Genomic DNA, 21,481 nt, shown 5'->3' with positions numbered 1-21,481 from the left:
AGGCTAATGCATACAATGGCCTGTTATGTGGTATACAAGTGGACATATAACTTTACCTTAAGGGCACCACAGCTTTGATTTAACAAGTGGTCTGGCTTTATCTGTGTCCATTTACTCTATTCACTCTCACATGGGTGAATTTGTTTGTTAGTTACTCCTTTACTGGTTAATTTCATTCAACCTCAACCTTCAAACTCAATTTGTTCAGAGACCTTTGGGTACAAGCTGCTGTAGAAGCTGAAGTAGTCGTACCTCCCATACACTGAAAGCCATGCTGAGTAGGAGGAGCAGCCCTCCCTGCAGCTTCTTGGGAAAACGTGCACTGATTTCCATGTCCAGATGCCGCCGCCATGCTCGAGTCACTTCATTGTGCTGCATTGCGATTCAGGACAAACAACTGCACTCCAAATTTTATCTATGTCCTCCCAAAACGGGGCAGTTATTTTAAGTTTGCCATCGCCCACATCAATAAGAAAAAATAATTATCTCCACATTATAATTAAGCTCTCTTTATTGTGTGTATGCCTTTTTTTGTGAAACGACTGTTTTGATGCACAAGATGAAAGTGTAAAGCCATAGTTCACCCAAACCCTCCTCAGGTCAGACAAAAAAACATCACTGTAAATAGCCTTCGCAGTTGCATCGGAGTGCAGATGTCATATGGATGTAAAGAGTCACCAGATTTGTCATCTATCGGAGCTTCTAACTGCTGAGGGTCCAACACCAGATCGTCTTAATTATGGGTTTACCAGCCAAAATGGACATCCATCCTTTGGTGCAGTCATGTCTAGTGAGCAGCGTGACTTCTGGGACCTCCTTTGCGACTGTTAAAACCACTTGTTATCAGCATATGATATTTTAGAGCGGTTGATTAGCATTAGATTAGCATTTGCATTTGAATGATTACAATTCTGTCCTCACCTTACTACGTAATGATAATATGGCCCATAGTAACCTCTCTTCCCTTTGTTTTTCAATGCCTCTGTAGTCAATTTGCACCATGCCTTGACATTACAGGCTTGTTGTATTTCTCACATTGCACATTTCCTTTTTCCATGTACTGGTTTCTCAAAGGCATGATATCTGTTAAACCTCCTGACCCTGCTGACCTTGTACCCCTGGCAGTGGTCTGGGTTACACTATCTGTCAGAATAAGAGGACTTATTATATCAAGAAATACTTTGCTGCAATCAAACAATCCTCGAGCCAACAATGTCATCTGCTGAGCTGGGTGTTTTATGCCAGCAGTGCTCTTGTTCTTCCATTGAATACCACCTGTGAACACACACATTGTAGAACATCTGTAGGAAAAAAAAAAGTTTGGTATAGAGCAGAAACGTGCTGACTGCTTATAAACTGTCCAGGTTCAATAAACTGCTGAATTCCAAATAAAAATTGGCATGACTGACTAAATAAAAAGGAGTCATGCTGAAGGGTCTGACAGAGGTTTAGTCAATTCAAAATATATCCAAAAACCACCTACAGCAAAACAGCAAGTTACTCCAATATTCAATCCAATTAAGTCTGATGCAGTGTTTGTTAAAAGTTAAACACTCTGTCGCAAAGATAGAAACCAGAGTAACTGAGATGACAGCCTGTGACACAGTCAAGAGACAAAACCTTGAACTGCTTCACAATAAGACTGAATATGGGACACAGATTCAGATGTCTGGATACAATAATTTAGAAATATGTCCCTATCACAGCAACTCTAATTTAAGGAATATTGCCTGCTGTGTAATCACAGAGCCCTCGTGAAGTGAATCTGCTGTTTATCAACCATGAAGCAACTGTGTGCTAAAGTGTATCCAGGCTGCTCTGCCACAGAATGGACACTCTGGATGTTGCAATGACATATATTTTAAGAAAGAATTATTAATTTATATATTAATAAACATTATATATATTTTTCAATGGGATAATTTCTTTATTATGCAAAAATGAAGGAATTTTCACAAAAAAGGTGACAAAATATGACAAACGTGTGACGTAACTGCTTTATGTTGTTTATATACATATTAATAAATGTATATGTATGGTCTATGTGTCCTCATACCATAGGTATGGTATTATTAAAGCGTCAAGGATTATGTTGTTGCTAAGTTGGGATAATGAACAAAATGTCACTTTGTGTTAGATGTTAATGTCATATTTTTCACATTTTGTCATTTTTTCCACATACGTTCATTTGTTTCTGTATGTACATTCCAATCCATCCACTGTCTATACCAATCCAGGGTGTACGTGTCCGTGGGTTTATAAAATATAAAGCATTGAAAAATCATTGAAAAAGATCAAACTAAAGAGTAAAACTAAAAACAAAAGAGCAGACAAGTGTCTCTGATTCTTCTCACAGTGTATATGACATTCTCCATCAACTCTTCTTCAGCATAAGTTACTAGCGGAGCTCCTCAGGGTTCAATTTCAGCCTCCCTTCTCTTTTCCACTTACAGTACATGCCTACAGTTGGATAAATACTTACATGCATATTTAAATGACGCCTCCTTAATTTTACACACACAGTTTGTTCACGTCACTTCAGTTCTGGCTCCTCTGGTGCCATTTTTTTTACTTATAACTTCTTCATTGTAACAAAAAGAAGATGAAAAAAAGAAATTAAATCTCAAGTTCTGTCAAGCCTTCAGAAATTTATATCTGTTGACACTGTACAAAGCTGTGTGTCCTCTCTGTTGGTGACAGGTATAGATATACTGTACTACATATGGGCTTACAGCTCACTTTTTGAGACATTGTATCTGTTGTATCAGAGCCTGGACTTCTTCTTTTCCAGAGTCCTCCAAGGTTGAGAAACAGATGCTTCCCTTTGATGTGTTCACGAATCATCGTTTGACGCATGATGTCTTTTCCCCTGTATGATCTCTTTATTTTGAGCCTCTGGATCCTGAGGTAATGTTCCCGAGGCTGTCTAGCCTCATTTTGACATGGTGTGTTGACAAGAGAATCATAAAGCAACGGGATTTATCATGCTCTGGTAATCTTGTAGTAATGAGTGTCTTTTGAATCCTGTATCAAAGGCGTGTGTGAAGAATAAGTACAACATATATGATGGTGGCATGGCCAATGAGTTGTGGCTATTCTCTGGCTACCATCATGAACTGTACATAAACATCAAAAGGACCTATGAAGCATTTTTCATACATTTATTTGTCTGTACCTCTGTGCACTCTGGGCAGCCTGACAACATTACATTTACATTCATTTGATCCCATTTTATAATAACAAAAGTGATGAGTAAATTCTAAGCTACACATATCGCCATATAATAGTGTGTCAGTAAATTATCACATTCAATTAATGTAACTTTCCAAGAAGTTTAAACAATGGGTTTCATTATTTGGGAACAGACACAGAAGTGTGGACAGAGTATGATGAAGATAAATTAACCTTAAATGAACCTTAAAGTCCTTTGGGTTACACCTTGATGTAGGATTTATTCACCAAATGGGAAACAAATAAGTTTTAACTTTTTGGTCCATCCATTTGTAACACATTTTAATCTTTCTAATCCGACAGGGGTTAAATTTCTTCTTTATGAAAAAATGCATTTCAGGATCAAACTGCCTCTTAAGAGTGTAACATTTCAGTATGTTAACCATATGTCAAAATCCCCTGATACCCCATACAAATTTTTACTTGAGTTCATGAGACAATATGTGGGATAGCTCTTTCCACTGCTATCACGAAGGTCCTAATGATCACACAAAATCATTACAGCTGATTAGCACTGACCCTGCCCTGCACACACTCGCCTTGAATTTTAACCATATCCTGTATCGCTGTATTGCGTTTTGCAAAGTAAAGCCTGTTTTTATCAGGAGTGGCTTTGAATGGAATTCAAACCAGATGGAAGGAAATTGGAGATAAATGCAGCTGGAATCCATGTAAGAGCCAAACTTTTTGGTGGGATGGGATGAGACAGCAATGATGTCATTGCATGTATGTTTGTTGTATGCATGTAGAACGATGTACGCATAGAGCGGAGAGGCTACAATAGTGATGTTTACATACTTTGCAATAGAAATAACTTTGTATTTATATCTCCATTAAATGTCTCTTAAATGGCAGTACTTTATTTTAATGTTAGATAATTTCTTAATGTTTATGTTATTTGGCATTATATAAAAAGAGGCAATATTCTGAGTCAGTTCACTTGGTAAATTAAGCATTACCTCATATATTTGAGCTTTTAAGAATCAGGAAATTATAGCCACATATATTGTCATAAGCAGTTGTTCATTTATAGACTTTCCTTGAAAGAATAGCCAAATTCTTAAATACTGGAAACATTGACGGATATTTAAACTCCGCTTGAGATAATAATCCTCATCAAAAGCATCCTTTAGTTTCATTGCCTGTGATGAAAGTTGTTTATGACAGTCTGAAATATGTACAACAGTCGTTGGAATTGAAATGAGGTGGCGCAAGTGAGCGAAGACACACCCGGTGTAAACAGTAGTCAGAACACTACAAATTCTTCTGGCACCATCAGCCTTTTTTCTGGCAGGGTGCCACACCATAGCAACACTCTCAGAGGGATAGAAAGTTTCAAAGCAAGATCTGATTATGGGGCAAACAAGCCGAAAAAGGACTAAAACAGGCTGTGCAAGTAAGATAACATCAAGAGGTTAAAGATACACAAAGTAACAGACACCTGCACTACCCGGAGAGCACTGATCTCCTCCAGACAGTTAAATGAACGACAAAATATCATAAGGCAACCTCTCCAAAATCATTTGATCATTTTCTGTGTGAAAAAGAGCTTTTCTTTTGAAGTTGTACTGAGGACCCAGCTTGATTACCACTTGAGATTGAACAAGATCTGGCGAAAGGTAAAAAAAAAAAATTGCTGCTGGCAGGTCTCTTCATTACATCTTGGAGTTGGATTAGATGAAGTATTCAGGGTATTTCTGACAGAGCCACTCTTCTTGGTCTGGATTTAACCCTCTGTGTTCCACTTTCCCTGCACTGCTGCATCTGGGAGCCAGCTGCAGCACTTTGTATACAGTATAAGAGTGTGTCTGAGTCTGATTAGGGTCAATAGAGGGTCTGTCTCATTCAATATACAGCTGATTGACCAACTGGGAGGTCACTAAGTTCCAAAAGCAGGTCTTTTAAAATCAGAGAAACTGAAGTCTGAAGAGTACACTGTTCATGTAGATGACAAAAAGCACTTAAAACAGGTTAGTGACAAATACATGAGGAGATTTAGAGCTATTGAGCGGTCTCAGACAGCTAAAAGTTCACAAGGTCTCATCAATGTAAGTTAGTTTCTAAAATACATGAAATTCAGTGTGTTGTCATTTAAAATGTAGGTGGAATTATTTGAGAATACGTAATGTATTAGAAACTCTTGGGAGTGCTGCACGTACCGTGCACTCTTGCACACATAACTAGACAGAAGATTACAGAAAGGAAAAGTAAACAAATTGTTCTTTTTGCTAAAAATGGTTTATTGGACAAGGAAGATTACAAATCTGATCCCTTGATGGTAACCATCAACCATCCACATACAGGCCAACTCTTAAAAACGAATTACCACATGGAAAATGTTAGTAACCCATGAGGGGGAAAAAATACAAATGATGAAAATGTAACAAAATATCGAGATTGTTGAAGAGACACGCTTTAAGCACCAAAACTACATGCACAACACAGATTTAAAAAAAAAAAGCCATGTTAGGACAGAATAAATAGACTAAATATGACAAATGAAATGTTAAAAATGTTTCTGGGACGTTTGGGTTGGTTAGGGTTGCATTTCCCAAAAACAAAAGCATCTTTAATGCCGATCTGTTTTGCTAACTACTGGGCCGTTTCAGTGTAATAATAAGACAAGTGGGACAAGAAGCAGGTGTGTGTGTGTGTGTGTGTGTGTCCTAATTCAAACAAGACATGTGAATTCACTTTCTGACCAAGGCACTCAACTTTTACATCACATGTGTTTGTACGCCACATTTTGAGCACTTACCACTGCTGCCTGCACACATACAGTACAAAGCAGCTTGTGTGGGTCTCAGTGGTGAGTTAAGTGAACTCTAGCAGGTGCAGCAATGCTTTTTTTTTTTAATTTTTTTAATTTGGATATCACGAATACTCAACATTCATTCGCGCCTATTTAAGTACTGGTCAACAGCACTTCTAATACAGATCATTTCGAGTCTTGATTTAAATTGTTCACACAGTATTTTCATTATCAGGCATCAGAATATACAGTTATAAAGTTAGTGAGAAACACAAACATCTACTTTGAAGATATTTTTTGTTCTTTCTCTTGAAATGCTAGCATGTCAGTATGATGCCCTCTCCTGCTATATTTCACAGTCAGTAAGTTTAGTTAAATATAGAACATACGGTTAAAACACAAACGTGATAAGACTAAAAACAACCGAGATCAGTTTTGTGACAGTTGAGCGTGAAAGTGTCACAGACAGAAGCCAGAGCATGGTTTTTGATAGCAGATGAGTGGTCCCCACATTTGTCATTTTAAACATCAGTAGAAACCAATGTGTTTCCGTGTTTTGTTTTTTTTCAGCTGACACTCAACCTTTAGGCCTTCTCCAGTGACTTATAGTACTCTTTCAGCACAGCCCAAGCCTTCGGCGCCATGAAGCCATCGGGAGGATTGTCTCCCTCACGAGCCATCTTCCGCATGCGTGTGCCTGAGATGAAATCGTAATCCTGATGGCTGCGATTTTTAAAAGCGAGAGAAAAAGAGTTTTGAGAAACAGACATATTTCAATCAATGAAAAGATGCTTATCAACAGCGATGCGAGCCAAAAATAACTGCCTGCTTCTCTGGAATCAAGTACATCGAGGCACAGCAGCAGGCCAGTTAGCATTTCTGCAAACACAATCCAAAGTCTGAAACCACAATGAAGCTCTTACAACATCACACGTCTCTACATTTAATTTGCTGACCGTTTCTGGCAGCGGATTCATAAGTAATTCCTCGCAAATCATTCTGTGGCTGGAGAGATGCTCTGACAATCCAGTATGCACCAGCATGCCAGCATGGTTGTAAAGTGAGGCCAGTGCTGCCGAGCATCAGCATTTATGAATTCTTCGAATTCAGCGTGTTGGAGTAGATGTAAAACTTTAATGTCTCTGTTCAAGACACTTTATAGGTCTTTGTTCTGTCTGCCACAGAATCTTTGTTACCACCACTGGGAGTCAGGTATTCTTTTCTCTACAAAGTGCCAAGTTTTTCAATATTGCATGTGAATACATATGGTAAGGTAATGTCGTAAACAATGCCACTGAGTGCCTGGAATTAAATTTTGTGCCTCACCCTACCCAGATACAGATTTTTTTTCTTTTTATAATCAATTTCCACATTCATTGTGAAAGAAAACACCTGACATTGAGTGGATTAGTACTACTAACCAACTGCTATTCAATGAAGCACTGCCTAATATTCCTGTAAATTGACTTAAAAACAAACATTTGTGCAACCACTGTGTTAAATTAGGAGCTTTGATCACTAGTTCAGAAAAGTAAAAAAAAAAAAAAAAATTATCATTACAGGGTATCACAAACTACTGTCAAACATCCCCACCAACAAACTGTGGCTGTGATAGTCTTCAAATTAAATTCTGATTGGAAAATCAAATACTGTCAGAAAGCTTCCTGCCGATAATCAGATTGTAGATTTCTCTTGTCCAAACATTTTTTGTAACTTTCAAACATTCTCGTCTATTACTGTCAGGGATAATCAGGACAGTTTTCGACATCTTGTTAGCAGGCATTTACACTTATCTCCGCTAAGATTACATTCAGCGAGGGCCAAAGTCCTGCTGTTTATGAAGTAATTTCTAATTTATATCCCACGACGGGGCACATCATGTTCCTGAAATAATGAGAAACCGTGAGGAAGACTGAGCAGTTCACGTGGCGTGAGGTAAAAGAGCCCCAGGCAAATTCTTCCGAGAACATTTTTATACAGTGTCAAATTAGAAACAGCTTGCTGTGATCTGAACCATTAGACTTTAGAGAGAGACGGAGGGGTATTGCTGGTGATTAGGATAAGCATCCATATTCCTCCTGATATTTTGGCAAGGCGCTGTCAGCGTGCATGAGAGAAAGGAATGCCATAAATCTGACTGAGCGATGACTACACACTTCCAAATCCATCTTGTTACCATCTTGCACTCGATCTCTAGCTTTATGCTTGAAATGATATCAAGACACTGGGTCAGCGAGAGTCTATTAAAAAATACAGTGAAGTGTATTTAATAAAGGGAGTGAGTTACTGATTTTTCAAGGCTGTCTGAAATGCTTTAAAAAGTTCACTGAAGATCAATGAGGTGAATTTCTATGTTTTGATGCAAATGCAAAGCAGATTATATACTTGAATCTACTTTTTATTTGCACTCAAGCCTTTACAAACTGTTACTGTATAGTTTGCCTACAAATGTGATGTGTTCGTTTATTTTTTCCACATATATCTATAAGCTTTTGTCTTTGAATTTTGATCCTTTACGTATCTTTCTTTTTCTCATTTTAACACTGGATTTAATTTTTTATTTTTCACACTTAACCAACGATTCAGGAATTCAAAATTAAGGATTCAAGAATCCCCACATGAGCAAGCATCAGATATTATATTAGGCAACAGTGGCAGGAAAAACTCCCCTTTAACGGGAAGAAACCTCGAATGGAACCAGGCTCAGATGTGGGCAGCTTTCTGTCAGGGTCTGTGTTGGGTGTAGAAAATAAGAAGGCTTATAATACAATAAGAGTAGATCAGCCCCTCCTCTTTTAGATACATGATAAATAAACTTTGTAATCCAATGTGAAAAGTGGCGGAAACAGATTTTTCTCCCACAAACTGATTAAAGTGTTTCAAACTCAGAGGAGGAAACAGTTTTTTTCTTACCTGGTCATGCCATAGTTTTCAAGTCAAGGAAAGATAAACAAATGTATTTGAACACACACTATTTTTAGCAGCGCTAAAAGGACTAAATGTTTCCGATCAACAATTTGGTTTGGACTCAACATCATAAATATGCATCATGGAAAACAAAGCAAATCTTTTTGATTAGTCTGGCCATATTTAGTTTTAACATTCCGGGCCAAAACACAGCTAAAGTTGCATAACCTGATGGTGGAGGCTGCATCACATCCGGACTCTCTCACTCTCTGCAGTGAGATTGCATGATTTGTGTTAGTCATCATGTGCAGTGTCCGTATACAGACTTTAATTAGCGGCAGGTCCCTGTAATTTTTGAGCAACAACAAAGCTCATGCTAATTCACAAAACCTTTTAACTGTATAAGAAAGAAAAACAATCCCTGTTATTATTGGCTTGGCATTTTACTGTAGAGAGAACAGAAGGAGGAAAGAAAGTGGATGAAAGAGTTTTTTTTTTTTTCAAGCCAAATGAGAAATTAATTTAGAGAATGTAATTTCTGTTTAGGCTGCTGCTTCTAATTGGCCTAAATGAGAGGTATTACTCTGGACCAAATCAACAAATAAGCCAGCTAATTTAATTTGAGTGAGCACTGCCGCTTTAGACTCAAGCTATTTCTGTGTTCCACCACGCTAATAAACCTAAAGACAATGGGAAAGAAGATGGAACAAATGCTTTAAAGAAATATATAAATAAACAACATGAAAAAAAGTACTCACTTTTTGGGGTCATAAAAGTCCATTGCTCTTTTGACCTTGTTGTAAGCAGCAACCTTAAATGGTACAATCTCCAGGGTGATGAGGCCAGGAGCCATGGTGAGCACCTTGGCCCCGTGAGTGGGCTCGTACAGGTCCTTTCCTGTGTCAGGGTGGGGCATGCCGGCAGGGTCACGGCCAACAATGTAGAAGTTGGCTCCAGCCACCATTCGAGCTCTGCAATGCCACTGAACCTGTGGCCGAGGAAGAAACAAAGACGACAGCAGAAACATTAAAAACACGTTAGGAAAAAAAAAAAATAGGTATGGTATAGGTATATAGGTATATATTTGCTTTTTTTGTTTCTTTGTAAACAAACAAAACAAAAAAAAAAGAGAATTATTACTATACTACTACTGTAAATCTTTTTGCAGTGTTTTGGCTATTATATTTGCTGACGTTGGTGTATAGCTTGTGAGTAGTGTGCTGGGAAATCATGCTGCTCTGTTATATATGGAAGTATCCATATTAGACTGTAATATGATGTAAGTGTTTGATGGTCAACGTGCTGTAGTTGATTTTATAAAGGAACATTATATATTTGTACAATAAAGATAGTGATTGTACATATCATTAATGATTTACAAACTGGTTTATCCCATTTGTGTTTAGCCTTAACAGTGTGCCTCTTCTTCTGTGTTTCATTATCAATAATTTCAGAATCTCCAGAATTAGGGTTAGTGTTACTCGGTCTATGTCCATGTAGTTTCTATATTTTAGGATCTAAAGTTGTTGCTAAAGAACATTCTGGCATGATGAACGCTGGTGAGGTAGTTTTATTATATGAGATCAGGAGAATATGTTGTTTATAAGTGATAAACAGGACCAGAACAATGACACTTAGGCTGAGTCTGGCTCTCTAGACATCCCATTCAGAATTACAGACTTCCCTGCCTGACATCTACTAGCCTCCAATCTGCTATCAATAATTTGCGCTGTAGCTTTCCCATTATCATAAGTGAATGATTATAAGATTCCCAGTTACACAGCTAGACTCAGTCACGTGAAGAGGTTTGTGTATGGCATGGAAACACTACACAGAGTGCCTCAAGACAATTGTAAATCCCATTTCCTGCCATATTTCACTCTCAAAAATATGCAGACACCAAGTATGTGACAGTCCTCCTCCCTGTGTCTGTTGTCATTACCCAGTGCTGCAGTCACATTTCTTTTTTTTGTTCCTGGTCGGTTGAGGAAAACATTATGGCTTTTTTTTAAAGGAAACCTCAAGCATGTAACAGCAAAATGCATTCTTGATAATCATTACCTCAGTTGGCCCTGCATACATCATGGGTGAAGGAAAGATAGCTACGATGGTAGAGTCTGGATTCAAGATGCCCTCCTCCAGCACAGCGGCGTGCTGTTTCATTCGCCAGGACAGCGGCACGTCGTCGTCCTTGGTCCATCCTCCCAGTGGGTGGAGCAGCAGGACAGGCCGGCGGTAGCCTCGCTCGATGAGACGCTTATGGGTGTCCTGCATCAGGAGAGCATGGCCGTTGTGGACTGGGTTGCGGAGCTGGAAGGCAAATACAGCATCTAAATAGAGAGAAAGAGAAGAGTTTATTAAACTACGACCAAACCCATCTGAACACATCTGTACAAAACAAACATAAGGCCACAATATACCCAGAGATAATCAAGCAGCTAAGTGCCCAACCACTGAAACCACATATAGAGGAGCTCTCACTTCTATGACTTTTCTACTTTGTCTCCTAACTATATAAAGAATAAACGTTGCAATACGTTAATTCTGAACCCACTACCCCGTGCGTCCTCTCCTTTTTAAGAGGCAAAATGTAGCAGTTTTTAAATATTGTGACATTACTGTCTCTAAAAAAGTCCTTGGTCCAACATCTCACCACTGTTTTAATCTTGTTCCGACAGAAAATAAACAAGGGCCAACAGAACTTGGACCATACCTGCATTCATTTCTTTAAACTTCTGTTTGAGCTCGGTGGGTGTCAGTCGGTATTGATCGAGTCCGTCGTTCCAGTAGATCCTGTCTAGAACCTGCAGGTCTCCCCCGACCAGCCAGTCCCCACTTTCCATCACCATCTGAAATGGGAGTCACAGTGATCATGACAGGGAACACAACTCAAACATAATCCAGACTTAAGACACTGTGGTCCATAAAAACTTCACTGTGCTGGAATCAGGCCAGCATGACTTCTAATAAAACTCCAGAGTTATTAGCCAGTTGCAACGGGGACACACCAGCATAAATCAGAGCCTCTATGTGTCGTTAAACAGTCAACAAAACTCTGGCATGGCCACTCTTCAGCACTCAGCCACATCTATTACCTTAATTCCAATAACAGAGCATAGACAAATCAGATTGTATTCCACAATAAAACCTGGTGATGAGCTCATGACCACATTGGAGAGAAACTTTCCCCTCAAGAGATTAATCCTACAATGTCACAGAAGCGCACAGGAACCAGGCAAAGGCTGCTATTGTTTCAGGCAATATCTTTGGCCTGCCTCATGTGGCATTTATGAGACCATAGCTAGAGTTACTGAAAACACTGGTCTGTGCGATGTTAATGTGATACAAAGTGACAATTCTCTACAGGCTCGGTAATAAAAGAAGCTCACAGCAGAGAACTCAAAAAAAAAGGCCACACATGAAACCTGAAGTTTGTGCGTGTTGCGAAAAGCCGATTTGGAATTTGATTTAAAAAAAATGTCATTTACTTCATTGACATGTAATTTATCATGTGAAAAACTATGAAAAAAAGCCTCTTTGATATCTATACTTTACAAAGAGAGGGATTTCAGTTTGATCTGGCAAACTATACATACAAATCAGAACGCTGTCAGCAGTGGACGTGTCTCCGTGATGTAATCAATAACCACTTGGCCCGGTCTTAAGGCCTTTTTGGGATCTTGTTGTGATTCGTTTTCCACACTCTATTTAATCCAACCTGTCCACTGCTGGCCCGCGAAGAGTCGAGAAAGACTGTTAACAGTCTTTTTCTTTGGAGAGATCAACAGCATAAACAAGTTGCAATTTATTTCCCTAACATAAGTGAATAGAAAATATAATGATGCATGTATACGTCAAAGAAGCAGCCCTACACGTCCACATGAGCCCTGTTTGACCGTTTTAAGTGCCCCAGGACTTCACATTCAAGGACCCTAGCCAAATAAACAGCCATTACACTATAGTTTCCGATATAAGGGGCTCCTGTCTGACTGACAGGTAAACAGGAAGAAGTGGATTAACTACATGTAATATGGAGCAGGTCGTTTCTGGTTGGACAGAGATGGGAAAAAAAAAAAGTTGTAACTACCAGCGGCGAGGTGTGTTGACAGACTGGCTCCGGGAGTTAAACATACACTTATGTATACATACACACTCTCTTTAATGAGTGACACCTTAATCACAGCAAGCTGTACACACGTTTTCAGCTGTGACAGGTTAGAGTGGATAAAGAATGACAGTTGCGAGTACTCAGCATGTGTTTAAAGCCAATGCTGGGGCATCAGGTGTTGACACTGGAGAGTCATGGTACCAATTTATGCAACTGGCAGGCTCTTGCATTGTAAAATGCACATTACCGAGCCAGATTTAATCAGGAACAAGGTGAAACAAAAAAGATACCAAAGATGAAAAATGACTCCCAACTGCGCTGAAATATTGAGACAGCTGTGGTCTAGGGTTCAAGTTAATCTCCATCCAGAATTTTTAGCAGCACGGGGTTTAAAATGAGCCAGTGAGGTTTAGAGTAAGTCCGACCCCAGGGACTGAAATCACTTAATACCACGCAAGGTTTTGTCTTGTGCCTTTGCCAATAAACTAGTGGCAAACCAACTGCGCTAATCCTGAAAACAATGGGATTTAAAATTAGCCGGACAAGCAACTTTTATAAGTAACTCTGCTGTTCAAGTATAGGCAGATGGATTTATAAAAATGCAATCTGACAACCATCTTTGTCTGCACCACCAGATAGTTCTGTTCTTTTCCACAAAAGCCAATGCCAGTCTCCGCAGGGTGTGCAGGATTATTTCAGGACGTTATCTCGCCGCTGAGTCTACCTGAGCCCCACAGCGGTCAATAGGAAACAGATGGAAACAATTGCTGGGTATATTTGGAGAGGGGTCTGGTGAGCGGAAAGGTGGAAGCTGGCAGGGGTTCCACATGTTGAGCTGAGCACTACAATCTCAAATACATTAGGTGGAGGCTGAGCGAGAGACTCAGCATCCAAATATAACACCTGCAAAATTAGAGCGGACCAAAAAGATCAAGTGATTACACTGGGCGTCCTGACAGACTGTGAGAAAAGCTCCACTCCTCCATCGATTCAGTCTTTCCATAAGCAATGTGAAAAGGCCAGCACAGATCTGTGTTCTATCAGGGCTGAATCCAGTTTGCTTTCATATGCAGAGTGTTTATCACATAGCACGCTGAGACAGATCATCTGCAGCTCTGCAATGCTGCTCGGTCTTCACCAAGGTTGAACTTTTGGTTTTTCATTTGTAGTATTTCAAACATTTTTGGCTTACATTTTAAATACAGTTTTCAGAAAATGAAAACGGTGACCCTGAATCTCAGAGGTTTACCTTGATGTAGGGGTGGTCCTTGCAGGTGGTGCCCCACTGGCGAGCACATCGCTCTTCTTTGCGGTGTTCATAAAACTCAGGGTTGCGAAGGATGGCCACTCGTCTTCCCTCGTAGACCAATGCCATAGCTGTCACACCATCTAAACGCTCCTTATCAGCGGTAGACACTGGCAGCACCACAGGCACTGACAGATTGATGACACCACCTAGGATAATGAAGAAACAAGGACATTTTTATGAGGGGAAAAGTCATATAAAGACAATACATTGGGGCTGCGATTAACTAATATTTTTCTTATCAAGTAACCTGCTCATCATTTACTTGAATAATCAAGTAATAGTTTGGTCTGAAAAAATAGTGAAAAATATAGCCCTGCCACCATTTTGAAGCTAGTCCAGTAATCATCAGTTGGTGGCGGTAACAGGCGGAGAAGTAACAAAGCAGTGAAGACGGTTGCAAGCTAGCAAACATTAATGTAAACAGTACACAATTTTAAATACATTTCTTTTAAAAATCAGCTTGGCGAGTGTAATGAGAACTGAGATGCTTTCAATACCATTGTTGGACCTCAAGGGTTGACATACAGCGTTTTGATGGGAAACACTGACTGTAAACATAACTTGTTTGTTTAAAGAGCGCAGAGCACCTTTATTATCAAGAGATCTAAAGAAAAACTAAAAAAAAAAACTATTCCAAAAAGCTTTCCAATGCAAAGCACTGAGACAGTGAGAACAGATATCCTATAATAGGCTGTTTAAAACGTACAAAGATTAAGTATTAACAACTCTACTACTCCAATCAAGTTTCCATTCTGTACCCCTTTGGGCTAAACGTGGAATATACAGCTAAACCACAGACTACAGTGAGTCTTCAGGGCTGCAATTTAAGAAGCAAGTGGAGAAAAATTCCCTCTTGAGCCAAGCTGGACCTTTCTCATTTTATGATTTGAGCAGCGTAGTGACAGCGCTCTGTTGGCGGGTTCATTTTGCCGTCCAGGTTGATGAAAACTTTTGGACCGGCACGCTTTTCAGATCACATCAGATCAAATGCAGTGGAAAACAGGAGGGGACGCCGATTGTTGCTGCCCCCACCTCCCTCTGGACCCTCTCCTCGTCCCCTCTGTCAGTGTGGAGCTTACAGCTGGTTCCAATAAAACATGCGCGCACAAGCCTGCCAAATGTCCGAGCGAGAGAGACACGAGCTTGAATTTGGGTCTCCGTTTATTTTTGCAGACTATTTGATTAGTCAAACATGTAGTCTTTTGCTACCCGACTAGTTTTAATGTGATAGTGTGGGCGATCAATCCTTTTGCTTGGACTCTTTCGCTGTCAAATCCCTGGAAGGAAGTGAAAATAGACAAATGGTGGTGTGTGGTGTCAATCAATACAGAAGTCTTTTCCGCTGTGCTCCTTTCCCTCCGGACAAACAGGAAAAGTGGAATCTAGACTTTTCACATCAATATATATTTTTACCTCCAGCTCAGTTTCTCAGGCTTGCGATCTTTCTGGAGAAAGAAGTGTTCTAAGCTAAGATTTTTGATGGTTTTATCCTTCAGTGAGGACAAGAGTTGTTAAATATACCTGTCAAACTCTGAAAATGAAATGAAGACTATGTTAACTTTAAATTTATTTTATGCATTTCTCATTTTACTGTGTGTGTATGTAGCAAACTATTTGGCATCACAACACACAGCTGAAGGATATGTGGTCATATGAGCAATAAAGTAAACTGACTTTTTCTTGGAATTTAAAACAATACATGAAAAACTGGCGTAATTACAAGAGACTCTACACCCAAAATGACATCCATTTTCTGAAAAGTGCCAAAAACCAGGGCATTCCTGAGACTACTTCAGCATCATGATATCCAGCTTCATCATTCTTATTTCTCAGCTTCATTCCTGATTAGATCAATGTTTAATTGTTCCACCTAGCCAAGCTGTAAATCACTGTAGAATGGAGCACTTCTTCAGCAAGTCCACCTGCAAGAAACCCTCATTTAAGCTTCTCATCACAGCCAGCAGCAACACAATAAGCATTGCAGTTTACAGGAACTATTTGTTAATCTAATTTAACGCTCCATTTAATCAGAGTGCTCATTTTTAATTGGAGTACAGTGAAAAATAAAGTTAGAGGGAAATACAAAGAGCTAAAGCTGACAGATGTCTGAGGTTCAAATGACAAAAATAAGACAAAACTCCAAAGTTTGTGAGTGTCAAATGACAGCCAAAGGGTCCAATTCATGAGTATATAAGAGCTAACAGGTTAACTGAGGGCACATCTTGGTACTCGCTGTGCTGAATTTCTTGTTTATATGGAGGGCATTACAGTTGAGGTAGCACCTTAAAGCCATGCACTATTCCTGAGGAATCAATTTGTGAGCTCTCATCTCCATCTAGTGCCTTTTCTGAAGAACTGCGTCATTGCATTTTACAATGAAATCCATTTCCTTTTTCCTAAAAACATAAACAACTCACCGTCCAGCAGACAGTCAAAGTGAAGACACTGCAAATACTCTCTCTCCCTCATAAAGCCATTCAGAGGAGTGGCCCAGCCTTCAGCCAGCACCTGCACCCACTGCATGTCCACCTGAGGATCATACACACAGTCACATACAGCAGGTTACATTTGGACCAACAACTTATCACATATGCTGCTCTAATGAAAATGATGTTGGTAAATGTATCAGTGGGTAGATAAATAATTGCTCTATATACACACAGGCTTTGTAGAGCTTATTAAAAGTAGTTTAATGACTTTCAAAGTACCTAAACCAAAAATGTACAGACTCTCAAAGTCTTTATCATCACATCTAAATTGTTACTATAAATGCATTTGCAAAAGATAAAGTTGACAGAATTCCTTTACAGCACTCAATGTATACTGTCCCTTTGTTAGTTTTAGTATATCGAGTATTGGTTTATAAAAGTATGATCAAATTCAAGCATATTTCTAACATTTAAAAGTTATTTGCAAACTTTCAAGACTTTGCATGAACCCTGTATATAATGTATACAAAAGCTATGAATAGTTATTCTAACTTCATATATTTATTAAGATGTATCAAAATGAAAAAAGAAAGTCAGAAGCACCTTCCCAATCTGTACAGCAGGCAGAGTCTCTGCATCAGCTTTAGCGAGGTCCAGTTTATTCTCCTGGACGTACAACTCTTTCACTTCATAAGATGCATCGACAGGAACTATATCCTGCAGAATTGAAAGAAATGAATAGAAAGAAGAAAAAAATGAAATCACTAATCATAAATAAATCATTACAAATCCTGCATAATCGAGACTTGTACATAAAGAAATATTCATCTATATGATCAAGCGTAGCTGCAGAGATGTCAATATTTACAAAAATGTGACCCATCACTGCCCCCTAGTGGGCAACAGAGGAATGATGACACAGTTTCATGCTTCAGGCCTCTAGCTGTGTCTGTAATGGTTACATAAATATTCTTTAACGGGGACACAGCTAATAAAACAATAGCAGCTGATTGTAAACACAATACATATATTTCAAAGCTGGATGTTTTTCCCCTCACCCTCTCCTGAAGCAGGTCAATGAGCTGTTGTATGCACTCATTCACACTGCAGGAGTCGGTCTTCAGCACCAGCTCTGGAGCCTCTGGCTTCTCATACTCCGAGTCAATTCCAGTGAAACCTGATAAAATAATTTGAGTTAAATGCTCCGTCTGAGCTTTAGCTTCTATGCAAAAAATACAACTCTTAACCGACAGAATAAAACTTATTTTGTTCTATTTACATGATTGTATGGATCGGAAATTTTAAAAAATCACTGCATGGAATAGGTGTCCTATCACAACATTGTCTCACAATAGTAAGCATCCCTTAATCAATAATCACACAACCATGATTAACAACTACATCATCCATAAGCTGAAATCAAGAATTACTACATGAGTGAGTTTACCAGAGCTGCAGCCTGGGAGCAGCCATTGATGGGGAAAAAACTGTGATTTAAGTTTTAATAAATCAGAGTGTAGATTCAGAGAACTGCTCAGGACTAAATTCCATCTCAAATAACGACCTCAGGCAGAAGGGAGACTAACAAAGATCAATCTTCTCAGCAGAAATGACTCAGGAAATTGGGTCAAGATCACACCCGTGCAAAAGAAAAAAAAAAAAAAAAACATACTGCACCACATTGTGATAAGAAAAACTTCCTCTAACCACAGTGATGCATCGGTTTTGTTGTCACTGTCTTCTCATTTCTGTGTAATTACACATAATAAGCAGTAGTGCAAACAGTAACCAGAGTCTGGGAAATTATGGTTACTACTTACGTGGGACATACAACAGTCTCACTAATGAAAATGTAAATGTTTTGTACATGTGTCTAGTGAGCTACAGAGCACTTTAAAAACACAGATCTTGTCCTTTGTTTTGTGGTTAATTAAGTGTCACACAAAAAGTACAATTTGAATCTCTTTAAAAAAAAGGTACAGAGTACTATGTTACTGTATATCAGTCCATGTATGAACCAAGCCTGTCTTGATAACATAACCAATACAAGGTCCTTGGATCTACTGATGCACTGCACATAAACAGTATCAAACCATACTCCACCTCTTATCTCTCCCGCTCTGGCTCTCTTGTACAGCCCCTTCACGTCCCTCTGCTCACAGACATCCAGTGGAGCATCCACAAACACCTCAAAGAAAGGCAGCCCCGCAGCCTCATGGATCTTTCTGGCATTGAGGCGATCCTGAAAGACAATAACCAAATACACCGTGAGACGCATACACGATTAGTCAAAGAATTAGTGAAATTCTGTTTGGTTTTCACCAAAGAATTCTTTTTGTTTTGTACTGCACGAGGACACCGTTCACCACAGTGTGCAGGATATTAGGCCCTATCGCAGCAAGCACATCTCCAAATTGGCTTCTAATAAACAAAAGTGCAAAAGAGAAGATAGGGATACGCTGCTAATCATGTACCAGAGTCCTTCATAGTAATTAGGACAGTTGTTGCAGTGTAATGGTATAATACAGAACTTTTAGAAGGGCTTTTTTTCAATCTTAGTTGCATTTTTTGTTTTGTTTTTTTTTATTGAAAATTACTATCGATTAATTCACAATTGTAAATAATAACTGAAAATACTGGACCCAGTATGTTAACATTCTGGGCAAGAACATAAAAGAAACCCTGCCTTCCACAGGCTCTACTTAATCATGCTACTTCACATCTTCCAAATCTATTGTTGGAACTGGCTTCATCAATTTCAGCAGGATAATGATGATGGACAGTGACATGATCAGTAATGTCATCATTATCAACCCAAGGTCTATAAGCAAACCAAAAATAGATGTGAAATGTCCCACACTGAGAAGCATCAAACTGGTAATGCTAATTTTCTTTCAGCCTAGAACAAAACTCATCACAGAAAAGCCAGAATTTATTAAAATATGGTTAAATGATATTGTATAACAGAATGAGAGCAAAATATACTAAAGTATCGGTCAGGTCCAGCCACATTCATCCCTGTCACTTTCTCTCTTATCTAACTGAGAATGATGCTAATGCTTTCTTTGGAGAGTTACCGACCCTGCTGTAGGGAGAGATGAAGCTGGCGATGCAGACCAGCCCAGCATCAGCAAAAAGCCGGGCCACCTCAGCAATGCGTCTAATGTTCTCTTCCCGGTCCTCTGGGCTGAAGCCTAGGTTCTTGTTCAGCCCCTGACGGATGTTGTCCCCATCCAGTGTGTAGCAGGGGATACCGTGACACACCAGGTACTCCTCCAGAGCCATGCTCACTGTGGTCTTCCCTGCACCGGATAAACCTTGGCACAGAAGCAAACAACAGTATAATGAAACAGTTGTGAGATGTTGCAGAAAGGACACCTTGAGCTTTTGTTTTGTAAATCACGGTTGCTGAGATCTCATGACCTACCACTAAGCCAAACGGTGCATCCTCTGAAGCCTCCTCTTGTGCCCACAACCTGCCCGCGCTTGTTTCGGCTGACATGATGAGCTTGATAGGTGACATTAGTTGCACGTTGCATTCCCTTGAATCATACAGGTTTTTCTGTCATTGCAGCTCACTTGCAATAAACTTACCCAAAGTTGTGAAAACTCAAAAATCAAAGACAGTTGATGACAGTTTAACATGAACTGATTCAAGTTGAGGCCTGATTAAAAAAAAAAAAAAAAAAAAAAAACTCTATATTCGTGTATTAGTCTAATGTTATTGTTTGAGGACCACAATGTACGAATGTTATAATTCTACCCTGTAAATACTGCTGAGCCATCAGGGGTCATGTTATCACAGTTGTTCAAAGTTAACCAAACAGTTGATGCCCTTCCATCAGCTGCATTAGCGGTGAACTGATTAGCCACTTTCCAGTCACGGCGCTGCTAGCAACCATGGCTTTAAATGTAGAGCTAGCAGTGCTGTATAGCAGTCTAACGTTAAACATGCTAACCAGCTAGCTGTCTGGGCTGTTAGCCGGTTGGCTCATTAGGGACTGGTGGAGGTGGGCGGACGAGATGAAAAGATTCAATTGTTGAAGCAGCACAACTTGGCGAAAGAAAACTCACCCAGCTCTCCGCAGCGTTGCTTAGCTTCTGTTTCTTGTGCGAGTTACCGTACGTCTCCATGGCTGGCAGCAGTCAACGGCTGATTCAACCGGCTACCTCTTTTCAAACACACAAAAGGACAAACCGCTCGGCTCTTTGTTTGCCAGTGCAGGTGATTTTCTTTTTTCTTTTTGGCACAGGTATCTCCAGTGAGCGGAGAAGCCCGGAGCAGAGGAGCCTGGCACGACAACCGGGAAGAGGTTTCCCAGCAGCCACGTCACCGGCGACGGAGTGACGCATTTCCTCATTTAGCGGTTCAGTTAAAAAAAAAAAGAAAAAAGAACTGATCTAGTGTCAGTTTTGTTTCGATGTCGCCTGTCAGCATAGTGACTAGCCCAATGACTCAACTGATCTGGAACCAGCACTCCTAAAACAGATGATACGTAGTTGCACGGAATCATATAGTCCAGTTTAAGATCAAATCTGATTTAATTATTTAGAATTTTTTTGAAAATGAAAGTGAAGACGATATTTTTTTACTGTCATGGCTGGAAACATGTAAAATTCCTTAAAATGACTGGAATGGTCTAAGGCTAAATTAATGCAATACATGACAAAAAAAACAATGATTATGATATTTTTTTAAATCTTGCGCTTACATTTAATAAAGCGTTAAGAAAAAAAAGAATATA

The 21,481-nt window shown here is 39.4% G+C and overlaps 1 protein-coding gene and 1 long non-coding RNA gene across 2 annotated transcripts in view; one reads left to right on the top strand and one right to left on the bottom strand.

The window, feature by feature from the left end:
• Positions 1–5,764: 5,764 nt before the first annotated feature.
• Positions 5,765–21,481, top strand: part of LOC139225635 (uncharacterized) — a 223,735-nt gene continuing 208,018 nt past the window's right edge. The window contains exons 1-2 of the long non-coding RNA XR_011587158.1: positions 5,765–5,839; positions 5,873–6,025. This is a non-coding gene — a long non-coding RNA (uncharacterized lncRNA). The remainder of the gene's footprint in view (positions 5,840–5,872; positions 6,026–21,481) is intronic.
• On the bottom strand, positions 6,538–21,036 carry papss1 (3'-phosphoadenosine 5'-phosphosulfate synthase 1). Its single transcript, XM_070856426.1, has 12 exons — positions 20,811–21,036; positions 20,164–20,278; positions 19,818–20,053; positions 18,840–18,978; positions 17,795–17,913; positions 17,340–17,453; positions 16,725–16,836; positions 14,248–14,453; positions 11,604–11,739; positions 10,952–11,220; positions 9,649–9,878; positions 6,538–6,706 (listed from the first exon to the last, which is right to left on the bottom strand). Exons 1-12 carry the CDS (start codon positions 20,868–20,870, stop codon positions 6,568–6,570), a joined length of 1,875 nt encoding a protein of 624 aa, XP_070712527.1. The 5' UTR covers positions 20,871–21,036; the 3' UTR covers positions 6,538–6,567.

Source organism: Pempheris klunzingeri, chromosome 3, assembly GCF_042242105.1.
Source record: "Pempheris klunzingeri isolate RE-2024b chromosome 3, fPemKlu1.hap1, whole genome shotgun sequence".
In the NCBI taxonomy this organism is placed as follows: domain Eukaryota; kingdom Metazoa; phylum Chordata; class Actinopteri; order Acropomatiformes; family Pempheridae; genus Pempheris; species Pempheris klunzingeri.
This window is presented reverse-complemented; position numbering and strand designations above follow the sequence as displayed.